Source organism: Apostichopus japonicus, chromosome 4 (assembly GCF_037975245.1).
Source record: "Apostichopus japonicus isolate 1M-3 chromosome 4, ASM3797524v1, whole genome shotgun sequence".
Lineage (NCBI taxonomy): Eukaryota > Metazoa > Echinodermata > Holothuroidea > Aspidochirotida > Stichopodidae > Apostichopus > Apostichopus japonicus.
In genome coordinates this window covers 11086123-11100369 of record NC_092564.1, presented here as the reverse complement: position 1 = coordinate 11100369, position 14247 = coordinate 11086123, and the positions used below count along the sequence as shown (strand labels likewise).

At 34.3% G+C, this 14247-nt stretch overlaps 1 protein-coding gene across 2 annotated transcripts in view; it reads left to right on the top strand.

Annotated features, from left to right (window-relative positions):
• Positions 1-14022, top strand: part of LOC139966435 (uncharacterized) — a 47827-nt gene extending 33805 nt beyond the window's left edge. For both annotated transcript variants that reach the window (XM_071969426.1, XM_071969425.1), the window contains 3 exons: positions 8174-8236; positions 9386-9450; positions 10430-14022. In XM_071969426.1, coding sequence (XP_071825527.1) covers positions 8174-8236; positions 9386-9450; positions 10430-10603 — 302 coding nt within the window. In that variant the 3' untranslated portion in view covers positions 10604-14022. The remainder of the gene's footprint in view (positions 1-8173; positions 8237-9385; positions 9451-10429) is intronic.
• Positions 14023-14247: the final 225 nt, after the last annotated feature.

Genomic DNA, 14247 nt, shown 5'->3' with positions numbered 1-14247 from the left:
TTATTTTGTTACATGAAAACTCCGAAACCTTCCCTTTACTGTTACTAAAACCTAAATTAATTTCAGTAAACATGGAGTATATTATACTAAGATATTAGTGAAATCATCGTGGATAAAGGAAACTGTGAAACATATTGCATAAAAACGTCAACCGCCGCGGAAAAAAAAGATGATTACAAAAGGAATTGCATATACCGTCCGGTAACATTCTCTTAGATGTGGTGATATTCAACTACATAGTGTCAATGTACTCAATTATCAGTATAATAATCTACTCTTTTTCTTAAATATTTGATCACTTAGGTTGATATCACCAATTAATGATAAAATTCATTAGTCGATTGATAATTATTGCGCACTGAGTTCAGTTCGACCTGTTAAAAGGACTATTTTGTTCGCAGCAGGAACAGTGCAACCGAAAACAGCGCACTCAAATAGTTCAACTTTAGTTTGTGTTCACAAATGGAGAGTGGCATATCACACTTGTCGTTCAATATAATCGCTTATCCATGATTAAATCAACTATATGCAGAGACAGGTTTATGATTTTGTCAATCACAATTTATAATAATTAGCTGTAAATCCAGGCGCCTAATTGTCTTCTGGAAATGTTACAGATGCAAATTCCGCGGAAAATTTGATAGTTTTGTAAGTATCTCATTTCAAATTGGTTTTTATCACCCACTATGGTGTGTGGACAATTTTTTTATCATTTTTCTTATGAAAGAGTACCGTATAGTGTAATAAATTTTGCCTATAAAAATGAAGATTTGTGTATTGCAGCAAATTAACTGACTGTAAATTGTTCCAAATTACCAACGTTTATTAGCACAGCCAAACCTGTGGAGAGCTGCATGGTGAGAGTTTCCTATCGTTCTGCTATTATTAAATAATTCAATTTATTTCCACACCGCTGCAAAATTTGCAGAGGTTCTAGATTCTCGCAAACTATAAAGGAAAAACGAATTTTATTATTGCGCTTTAGCACGGTCTAAAAGATTTGGTACAGATCCAAAATGCTCTAGATATTTTACTTATTGCTAGAAGGGAACACGTAATGTATTTTTGTTTCCTTATTTAGGAATATCTGTTTTATTCATAACACTTAACAGATGTGTATCTGCAGATAAGTTGGGAAATTCCTGTATAAGCCTTCAGCAGTCTTACATTTTGTTAAAAACACTCAAATTAACATCTATTTTTTCGTGGCAGTAATCTAGTTTTAATCCTACTGTCACATATCCTTATCTGTACTACAAAAAAAAACATTAGTTTCGGTCGCCATCTATGACAAAGTTTCACAAAACGAACGGCCAAATCAAACGAAATACACTCGCGCGCAAGATAGCTTTGTCATTAAGTGTGCAAACGAAAGCGCTCAAGCATGGTCTTGTTTCGCGTTTCTCTGTGTAACAAGTATACAAAAGTCCTGAATCTAACGCCTTCGGCGCTGTACGCTGTACGCTGTAGCATGCTCGTAATTCCGACATTTTTTTTTTGTGTTCCTTCCAAATGTGTCTGCAATTGTCTAGCCTAATATTCTGTTTTATGATGACAAATATGACGATAGCCACGCAAACACTAACTGGTCGACGTAAGTATCTTTTAATTTCCAAATTTTTAGGGCTCATAAACTATTTGAATATTAAAGAAACCACAGAAACCCTCCAAAAAGGAACCCAGAAAAGGTGTTAAGAGCGTTCGTTCGTTGGATCGAGAGTTTAAATTATATCCTACTCCTGTCAGCAGATGGTCTTTTCTCCATTTTGGGAACAGGATTTTGTTGTTGTCTTTCTAAAGTTGAGTGCGTCTGTCGAGTTTTTTTTCTTTCTGATTTTCCTGTCTTTTTTGAAAGAAATTTGTCTATTTTAGTCCTTGCTTGTTTATGTGTCAGTTCTCAATATATCTACGATAGCAATCGTATCCTAACAGTGAAAGAAATTAATGAATACAAAAAATGAACATGCCAATACCACGATGTATTTAAGATGGATTCATAACAGGGACAAAACAAATGCGGCCGGGGTGGGGGTGGGGGTGGGGTGGGAGGGGGTAATGGCATGCAAAATAAAAATGATTATAATCTAGACAAGCTCGGGTTTATTGAATTATCACCTCTTATTTCGGCTCGCATTTCAAAACGCAACCACAGAACCTCACCTTGGTTTTTATATATAAAATATTGGAAATATTTAACGCATTTGAATCGGTATGTATATGTGTATGCCTATATGGAAGTTTATAGTTCCAAGGCATGCTATACCCTGTTCTATCCCTCAATGATTAAGGGGCGATATAAAACATATCTATTGTCTGTGTTTGGTCAGGTTGGTTAGTTTTTATCCTACCACAGTATGCATACCTTAGCATCCCTGTGATTAAGGGGCTATAGGCCTATATGAGATGTTTTGATGTTTTCATCAAGTTGGTTCATTTTTGTCGTATACATTTTTACTTTCGTTGTTGATTTATAGGAATTAGTTCTGACATTTGGTTCAATTTACCATATTGATGAGAGTGATGTTCAACCAAGCGAAAGAAATGAGTTGTGGGGGAAACTACAGATTTGCAAGAATGATTTAAAGTACCCTTGAAACGTGTGCAGTTTGAATGTTCTGTTGAATAATCTCCCGAAATGCCAAAGTTTTATTGCATTATTATTAGGTCATTTATTTGGGGGGAAATGGATGAATGCGTAGATAAATTACAATAGCAATACGCTGCTCGAAAGAAGTCGTGCATGATTGAAAAGCGAGTTATTTTCAAATAAAGTACAAAAAGGATGCTAGTCAGTATAGACATTCTAGAAAAATCCATTTCCACCCCCTCACTCACACTAAATATGCCTCAGAATACACCTTCACGTTTAATTTAATTTCTTAATTCTTCATGGGAGTCCACTATAACGATACCACACCCAAAGACCCAAGAGGAAGGAGATAGGAGAGGGCTTAATTTAAAACGTGACTTTATGATATTTTTGTACCAACTCATGATTACTGTTCCCCTACGATCGAAGTGATAGCATGGTGTAAAAAAAACACTTACAACTAAAATAATTATTGCTTCACGTATAATTTCCTGATTACGCTAAGTTTGGCTATGCGATCTTGTCGCTATCGATGTTTAAAATGTTCAAAGATTTGAAACATTTCCACAAGTTTGGTTTTACTGTTTTACTCAGGTGGACTGCTTTAACCTTACCACAGAGGACATCGTACTTGAAATGTCATAGCAACAGCGATGCAAGGTATTTAACTATTGAAATCCTGTCATTGTAAACAATATAAGGAATCCATCGACACACTACTATATAGGCCATGGACGTTATCCTTGATATAGGCTACTTAAAAATCAGTAGTAGCTGAAAGCCACTCCAAAAATGAGAAAGTCGACTGGTGACAACGGGCGTGTCAGAAGGGAAAAAAACAGGCAGCTCCTGTGTAAGTGCTCTCTGGAAAAACAGCTTATAACGTCGAGTGTTATTCAATTGTATGAACTGTTGTGGTTGAAGAAGGCCACAGATTTTAGCAAATGTAGGACAAATATATATATATATAGATCCAAAGAGGTAAAACGATACGGTAAGTATAGGCTGAACAGTGATTGATCTTGACAATATACAAAATTATCACTGTCAGGTGTACTACCGTCCCATTTATCAAGTAGGCATATTAGGTCATTGAAGGATGCTAATAAAAAAAAAATTCTACATCATGGAAGGTTTGAAAATAAACTGCAGTAAACTGTATATATATATATATATATATATATATATATATATATACATATATATATATATACAGGGTTATAGCCACGCCGGCCGGCGGCGGCCGGTGGTAACCGCCACTCACGCCTGCCGGCCGGCATTGGAAGTGAATAAACAGTCCACTGGCCGGCACAAAAAAAATAGTAAAATGCTTGTGAAATACAACAAAAGTAACAAATTTATCTTTCCCTTGCCGTAAAACATGATAATAACGTCACCTTTTTCTGTTATTTACCAATTGTAAATCTGAAAAGTAGCAAAAATCACCCTTAAGCGGGCCCCTGGACCCCCGGCCGTGAGATGCGAGAGCTTCGCTCGCTACGCTTCGCAAATTTATTTAACCAGCACTCACAATCTCCTAGCTATAACCCTGTATATATATATATATATATTATATATGTTGTTCAGTTTTCGGTACATTCCCACTCATCCATGTTTGTCAGAAAAATGGGGAGGAGAGGCTGTTTTAATAGTGGATGCGAGGACCTTTACAGTACACTACGTGTGTGAATTGATTCTCGTGACATAATTTCTGGTCCCCCTCCGCCCCCCCCCAACACACTCACTTTTCTTTAACTACTAAGACCCTCGTAAGACGGACCGAGTTTCGTTTCAAACACTCTTTAATGACCGCACCAACACCACAGCCCCTTGGCTATATATACATGAGTTATTTCAGTCAATAGATACGCAGCTTCTCTTGTCTTGTAATTCCCCACACCCACCTCCTTCTACAGAAGATTCAGATCAGGTTCTACCCCTGCAGCAAGGAGTTCTTGTCAGTAGTGTGTGCAAAGGGGATGGGGGGGGGGTATTCTCCCACCTCCGTCATCGATTGGGGCGTGACGTGTTCAGTCGGCGCATTTTGACATTCAGTTGGGGAAGAATTACGAATTAGACCACTTCTTCGGGTCAAGGAAGCTTTTCCACAAGGTCTATGAGCCTACCTAAATCAGTCGAAAGGGAAGATGGTGCGGGGGGGGGGGGTGTATTAACCCCAGCTCCACCTTTGAAATCCTGCGCACGCCACTAATACTCGCATGAAGGAATGAACTACATATCGTCCTTCCTTTAACGTTCCCCTTTGTAAAGCATAAACTTAGGGTCAACCCGACCTACTTTTAAAAGACAACGACAGTACTGAATTATCTCTTTTATCTAATTTATTTCCTGTTCTGAGTTTGGCGGTACACCCTAAATAGTTGTATTGCCATCGATATATTGCTTGAAGGCAAACTTCAGATCGTCACGTTGGCGGTAGACGAATGACGTCATCTGCGTAATGTTCATAAAACCTAAATGTTTTCTTTTCATTTTGTTTCTACTTTCTTTCTTACTTCATTTTGGTTTTTGGTTTTTTGCGCAAGTTACTACAAGCAATTATAAGGAGGCGAGGAGATTCCTTCAGTAAAAAGAATGAACCCCTCATTATTCTAAAAACTGTACGTAACCATTTATCTGCGAATGAATAAATAGTTTCACATCAAAACTTCACCTATCTCATACATTTTCGGCAAGTAGAAATTTCTTTCACTTAAAGTAAACTAAATTTAATACTCATCATCGACATCATGACGTCAATCATTTTACGAATCTTTTCAATTCGACAAATTTGATCAAGTAGGTTCAAATGATACATTTCTGGACACTTAATAAATGTTATTAAGAGAATGCAATAATACTGCCATTTTTTTTTTCTTACAAATGGTCAAATTTGGCGAGATCTTCCAACAAGTAATTAATTCAAAACTAACAATTTGAACACTTTCAAACATATTGATATGTGAATGCGTTTACGACCGTAGCTTAATATATTCATAAGTAAAGAAAAACAGCATCCTTGGAGCTTTTAAGTACATTTATTATAGCCAGTCTTCTTATAGCATTAAGGGTAGTCCAAATGACATAATCCCATTATCACAGGTTTATAAAGCCAGTATCTTTATTAACTTAGGTTTAATATAGATTTGACAAAAACTCTGGCTCTTCTTACACACCATATCTGTAGATTAGTCTATAAAGATGAAAATACCTAGAAAAGAAATGGAATAAGAAAAGGGTTAGAATTAACTTCATTAAATAATATACAAAATGAATACACCCTAGGGGCATGCTGGTGTACCTTCCTGTGTCTTAATATCGTCAATTCTAGACCCTTTAGGGGGAAAAGCTGATGTCGATACCGAACAACCGGAGCAAGAGATATACAAAGATTTTCATTTCAATGTCTATCTATCTATTCATAAAATATAATAATATTATATATATATATATATATATATATATATATATATATATATATATATATATATATATATATATATATATATATATATATTGTTTGTGTATAGTATTTTATATGATAACCTATCATCTTAACATTTTCCCCTTTTATATATAGTTATTCTCCCTGTTAACGTATGTTATGAGTTTTAATATTTATACTGGAATATATAAATACATGAATGAATAAATTAAACTACACTGATTCGGTTTAAACGTGCATTTCCAGAAGGAAACTAGTACAAACTCACGACATAAGCCATACTCTGCTAGAGGATTCTCAAGTTTACTTGACATAAACTTCAAACATATGACGTCTGCGGATTAAAAGTGCGTTTCAAAATGAGTTACAGATAAACTTGTCGTTTTCTTGTTTGAATGCAATCAGACATTGTAACTTATAGTAATGTAAAAACAGTAAGCGGCTATAAGAGTGGTTTGTGAATGTGAAGAGTTTGTCGACGATGCCGCACGGGAAGAGAATATTATATATATACAGTTATATATATAAATAAATTAAAAAAAATATATATAGGCATATATAACATATATATATATATATATATATATATATACATATATATATATATATATATATATTTACACACACATATATAGTGATATATATAGTTATATATATATAGTTATATGCCTTATATATATATATATATATATATATATATATATATATATATATATGTATATATATATATATATATATATATATATATGTTATATATGCCTATATATATATATTTTTTAATGTTATATATATGTTATATATGCCTATATATAATGACAAACGTTCATGATATCACCAGATATCATATATAGTCATGTTGTCTGGGCTTGACAAATATTCGTGCCTTGTATGACATGCATCGCTAGCTATGGTCTCCCAACAGAACGATGAGGATTTTATTAAGACTTATTCTACTGAGTCAAAGTTCTGTTTCATCCTTCTTCTTTTTTTCTTTCTCTCCTTATTTCGACACCAGTTGAATTCTGAAGATTTCCCTATTAAGGTTATTGATCGCACCTCGTCTCCTAGATTTGATTTTCGGTCCCCACGAGTCCGTTTCATTGATCTGTTGACCAAGATTAATTTTGCGTGACCTTCTTAAACATCAATTCCAATTAAAGATGTGGCCCACTTCATTTATGGAAGGTTTGTCAGTATTGACAGACATTTTAATCCACTGATCACCAAATTTGGCGAGATTTTGTGGTCAAATATATGGAACCTATATATCAAATGCAAGTTTAGATCAAGAACGATCTCAAGCGAGTAAATTTATATGTGCCGCTGCTACAATAGTAGGATTGATACATTGTACCAGACTTCGTTGTTGCATCGCTGCACGACTTTAATTATATAAAACAATAAAACTGATAGTTCAGTAAAATGTAAATGTTATAATTGCATTAATGTGACGTATCATTTCGCCTGAATTGAAGAGTCTTCCCAGAGTTAGACAATGGTTGAACTAATCCAGAATAACTAAATCATTTTTAGAAGAATGGAAATTCAAAATCTTCATTATACAACTCGCACGTTAAGCTTATCAAATATTATGATAATTATTGTTTAACAATATATGGTTTTAAACAACGGTTTTTAATTGATTACTTTTATATATATATATAAATATTTTATTTAAAATAAAAATTAAAGCAACAAGTTGTAAAGGATTTGTATCCTCATACGCATATCTCAGAACAAAAAACATACAAATAAATGAAAAGAAAAGAAAAAAAACGGTTACGTAACTTACGTCATTGATAAACTTGAAGAAATGACGGAATATTATGGCATAAAGTTTATTTCTCCTAAATGTTGACAGTTATTTGTAGACAGCACATCATATATAACTTTTTTTATTATGACATTTACGTACCAACTAAAGTTGTTCAAGGCAAGATGTAAATTTCAAAGTTCTAATAATCTTTCTAGTCATTTCACTGTGTGATATACCTTTTTCATATTTAAGTTTAGACTGCTGAATTAAGAGTCATAAAGCGACTTTAAGAAATAAGGCCCATCTGAATGTCATTTTGCCATCTGAGCAACTCAAGCATGATTTTACATCTCATATATATATTCTCTTTTCTTTCTTACAGTTGGATGTAAACAAATGTCCTTTGAAATTCACGAATCTAATACAAGAAGATGTGGATTTATGTGTAAGTACAATTATTATCAAATATTGCTGTATATTTATGTCATTAGTGGTACTTTGATCACGAGAACTCCTCCCTCCCCTCTACCCCACCCCACCTCACTCCCACCTCTACCCGAACATCAATGCGACGAATGTTTGATCTCTTGCGAATCGAAAGATTTTTGGAGCGCAAATGGCTGAAGGGAATTAATTTCGTTTGAAGCTAATATAAACACTGAATATGTAGCCTTTACCTTAATGGAGCCATAACTATAAGGTTGTCTTAACGCTGACAGTACCATCCATGCATAGCTTATCTCTCAACTATCTGTCATTGAATAACAAATTCAACGATTGCAAATTGTATTTTATGAAAGATAGAACTAACAAATTCAGTTTCCCTCCCAGTATTGTGATATTACCATTCCCCTTAATAAAGAGATAGATAGAGAGAGAGTAACCATAATAACAGTCTACTGGTTTACAGCAAATCGTCTGAAATCCCACTAATTACATCTACTGAAGATGCCTGAATAATATTAGCATAAAATAGACATATTGTAAATGCGTTCATCACTGACACTCATACCTCGATTATAACATTCAATGCTCCGTCATCGAGATCACATTCTTAGTTTAATATTCAAGTTTTGGCCATGATCTGTCTTGAGATGAAAAAGATATTTTAGCATAACTCAATGAGACTATAGATAGTTAGTCGAGAGGAGTAGTAGACTAGCTTGCTTGTATTGTAAAGGGAAAAAACAGATTAACAAAAATGCATTTCTTCATTTCGATAATTCTCTGCAGCATTTTATTACAAATTGTATGGTCAAATTCGTGACAAGGCCATTTTACACTTGAAGCCTATAAGCTAAGTAGACGCAAATCAAAAGAATGAATTACTGTTTGATCTGTTTAGTCAAAAACATAAGAAAGCGTGTTTTTCTGTTAAAAAACAACAAATCAAAAGAATGAATTACTGTTTGACCTGTTTAGTCAAAAACATAAGAAAGCGTGTTTTTCTGTTAAGAAAACAACAACAATGTTTGGAACTTATTGCTCAGTTGGAGAAGATCAAAATAGGTTGTGAAGTATAAGATTCACTAAACTGATCATATTTCAGTTGCGTACTTTTCTGAGAACATTTCTTTGATTTATTATCATTCAGCTGGCAAGCGGTCTGACCTACCAACAAGTAATTCATTTGCCTTTTCAGTGGAACGTCCAACCCAGGTATGTATAACGCCAATTAGTATCAAATATTTCACAATGAAATACCAGAACTGGCAAACTTGAACTTTCTTAGGAAATAATACTTTTTTTGTCTTTATAGTTGTTACGGACTTTGATTGCTTGACTAAAATTAACAGGAATCTATGTGATGGTGATGGCGTGGGTCTATATATTTGTGTGAATGTGTGAATGTGTGAATGTGTGTGTGTGGTTGGGGAGGGGAGGGGGGGGCGTGAATGTGTGTGTGGGTATGACGGCTTGGTGTAAACACGATAACGAAAAAAGTACACGATGTGTGAACTTCTGGTTCGTTATTGGGTGTTACTTTCTGAGATCGTAGTTCATTTGAGTTCGATACAGGTCATATATCTGACAATATTGTGAGGATATGAAACTCCAAAAGAACTCCATCATATGGATCCATCTTATCAAGTACAAGAACAATGATGCACGGGAATCAATATAAGCCTGATGGCATTCTGGTTCTTTGAGATAATATAAAGATATTTACCTACAAAAGTAAGATATATATTGGAAGCAAACCATAGCATTTCACTCAATATTAGGGAAACATCTATCAACTAATTCTTGTAAATGTCATTACAAATTCTAACTTGACTTCAAATTGATTTCTGAGTGTGATATTTCTTCTTTTTTTCTGCATTTTGTTTATTTTGGGTTTGGCATCTTCATCACAACCCTCATAAACGTGTTCTTTGATTTCTCTTGGGTAGTCTTCAAAACGTGTCGTCGACGGTTCAAGTTATTCCTAAGTCAACTTTGTACAACTTAAGAGGATTTATGTCTTCTTCCTTTCTGCTTGAAATTCAAAGATTATTATTCTCAGATAACACATCCCACAAAACCGAAATTCCCTAACGTCAATCATTTAATTAACATCCAACCTTTTCCCGACTCAATTGTTTTTGCTTATTTGTGAATCTATTATTATAGTAAATAGTTTGTATTGATTCCTCAGAACAATTTTGCGGCGGAAGCAAGTCGACTTAGCGGAGACAGGTCACGATCTTGGATGTCATTGATTCATCGGATAGCTTGGAAAGAGTTCCTGGAACGATATAGTGATGGCGCTGGAATTACCAAAGCAACTAAACCTCTCTCTAACGTAGCATATGACGAAACGAATTACTAGAATTTAAAAAAAAAAAACCACAAAACAAACAAACAGACGACAGTTAAAACCCATAAATATTCAATACTGAGCCATCATCTGAGTTCGAAGGCAATAAGTGATGTCATCGAGGTCAGCTGTCAGAGGTCAGATTCGAGGTCACTTTAGTTGGACACGGTCATCAAATTGAAACTCTGTTATAAGGAGATGACTGGAAAGATTGCACCCGTATTCAATATTGTCATATTCTCTCATACCGTTTCATTTCTAGAAGAAAAACACAAGAGTCATATAACTGTGATGTACTTGTATATTACCAATTAACGACAATGTCGCATAACTGGTACTGTGTAATGTTGTGGTAGCACGTTTCATTGCAGTCAGACGTTCGGACAGTGAGGTTCATATACTCCCCAACAATGTTTCCGTAAGCAATGGTTTGACGATAATTTTGGAAAAAGGCATCGACTATTCAGCGTAACTCGGCACGTGTTGCTTATATCATTAAACTACTCTGAGATAGGCTATTTAATTTTATTATTTAGGTTTTACTTATTTACTTGATTATTACGTAAATTATATGAACTTACGTCACCATTTCCATCTTACCGAAATAAAAACTATCCCCATCCCCTTATATTCCTCCCCAAAACGGACGTCAGTCATATTATGTACATCTCTCACTAAACTCGAATTCGTAACTGATGGTAAAGACTATCTGCAGGTGCAATGAAAAGTCATATTAATGTAAGCGTTAATTAATCTTCACTTCTCAAAATAAAGCTTCATTTTGCCCCGTCACAACGCATAAAAACTGGCTGCGCGCATGTATACCTTCAAAATAACAAAGATATTACGACAGTTTTATCTTGTTGTGCATAGTATAAAAAGTTACCAGTGAAAGCTGGTTGGGATATTATGATGACATCCTATTTATAACGTCCTAATAATTGGGTTAATAGTCGTCATATTTTTTTGTTTTATCCCCTACAAACCAAAGATTTATTATTTGAAGAAATATTTCGTTCAAGGAGCTTCCATCGAGCAACTTGTTTTTTTTCTTCCAGTTGCCAACTATTTCAAATAGGAATAACTGCAAGGGAAATGCTATGTTATCCATAGCAGATAAAAAGGTGAAGATCAGATACTTCTAAATTATTGCTTGAGGACACACATTATGGATTTAATTAGATTTTAATCGATTCCGTTAAACCTAAGGACTCCTGCTAGCCTGGATTAACCTACAAATACGGCACAATCTAATTCCTGGAGAGAAAAAAAATAAATATAAGTTAAAGATTAGCTAGCATCCGTACAGAGCTTCCTGAAAACTCGGAGGCATTATTAGTAAGATGGTAAACCATTCCCGAATGCTATATGTGAAAAAAAAAACAAAAAATATGAGAGGCAGGGACGAGAGAAAGAGAAAAAAGAAATTACTTTTGACACAATTTGAAAAGCAGTAAATGTCATAATAGATGTTATTCAATAATACAGCAGGAAGCTGAAGCTAATGTGTAGATATATTGGTATATATTAGCCTAAGGATATAGAAGTTATTACTAGAGGTAAACGGATCTAGGTTTGGGTGTGTTATGACATATAAAAGCCACAGACTGTTCGAAAAGGGACACTTACTCAATGAACTTAGAACTTACTGGCGCATAGGTCAATAGGTCTAAATGATGTAGCGTGAATGTTTTATTCGGTTGCAATCAAATTTGATTTCTACTCGATTGGAAATACAATTTCTGTGCACGCCACCGCATCCGGGTACTTGCAGCAGAGACGAATAAGGTGACGAAATCTTGTCATTTGTCTGACGTCACATGAGAGTAAATGTTATTATACTATTGGACAAGTAACTATAAAGTATTGTCATCTTTCATTGCGTACGAAGAGGAAATGGTCCTTTGTTTGGAGACAGACACGTGTTATAATATATGTTAATGAACAGAATTCCAGTCCTTTATTGAAAAAACCAGAAACGTGTTCTATGTGAAAATTGTACTAGGTTGTCCGATTGGATAGAAATATCTATTCTTAGTATAAAGCAGATAGGCAGAATTGAAACCAAATCACAATCACTGAAAAGAAGCAACTAGATTATACCAAATGTTCTTTTCACGTTATATTAAAATTAATATTACCATAAACATTTGTTTGGAATTATCATATTATTCCGTTGCAAACAAGCTTTATATCGATTAGAAATTTTACTGATAAAGATTTTGTAAGATAATTGACTCGTATCATGCTATATATACTTGTAACACTATTACAACAAAGAATAAATTCAAAGAAACATTTAACTGTAGATAAGATGATTATGTAAACCCTTTGTTCCAAACAGAAGTTTTTTTGGTATTCCCCATGCAGTGTAGATTTAATGATCAGATTATCATTATCATTAAAATGTTTTGAGATGAGTGGTTTCCGTATTTAAATGATAGTGGCAATGGGTCAGCAGGTATTATATGCTTCCATATGAGTTAAAGGTATTCCATTTATGTATAACTTGCATCATACGCTGTGAGGACTGAATCGTCAGTAGCAATGAGAGGTTTATAGAGGGCGTGTGTGTGTGAAGGGATGCCGAAAGGACTGTGTGACATTCTCAGCTGTAATCGCGTCCAACTTAGCATGATGGGCTTATTTAGGGATGTATACCTTTCTGGTATAGTGCTTTCGTACCAGTTATTGATGCATATTGGTATCGAGACAGCGATATGTGAAAGAAACAACATTTTGTTTTCCATTTCAAGAGTAATTCTTTTTGGTTCCTTTTTGTGTTTGTGTCAACATTACATTAATTTGGGTTTAAACATTATACTTGGATATATATATAGTTCATTGTGGTCGTTGATAGAGCCAGCTTTCTTGGAAGAGAGAAAGAAATGTAAGTTTGAGGATAAAGAGGTTCGGTATAGTGCTACTGCCAAATACTTCTATGATTGATCAAAGATGTAGTCAGCTGTTCGTAAAAAAAAATTCCAACAAAAATTATCGAAAACAAAGGAAATATTATATTTAACTAAAGTGCTCCCTAATCTGCCAGACTTTTGATATTTTTTAGAGTAAGTTAATAAGATGACAAGATGAATGTGTAAAATTATTCAACATATTATGGTCATATTCATTCTTTTCATTGCAATGAAAGGTGATTATGATATAGATAATGGCTGGTTTAATTGAAGGTAAATTTAAAATGTGTGGAGAATTTGTACAACAAAAGATGGATTTCGAGTTTGTTGTGATGGCGTTGTAAAGATACGTAACATTAGTCAGCTGGTGATAAAATGCTTTCGATTCGATTTTGTCAACTTTTCGTGAGAGGTCAATTGTAAATTTTGATGAGTTTTTAGGAGGTCGCTATTCACCTAATTATACAAAATAAATCTCCGAGATGGTGAAATAAAGAAATTATCAGAACACAGCAAGTCGTTTTCATTTGTTTTTATTGCTATAGTCCTTATTGTTTCAGCATAATATAAATACAATTGGATTTCTACGTATTCTTCGGTCAAGTTACAGGGCTAGCGAAATATTTGTCACTTAATGGAGACAAGAGATTTAGTACGTATGCATTTGGTCTCCGAATAAAGGATCGATAGGAGAAAGGCAAACATATTTTTTTCGAGTTAGAAATTACATTGGGCTTTCAT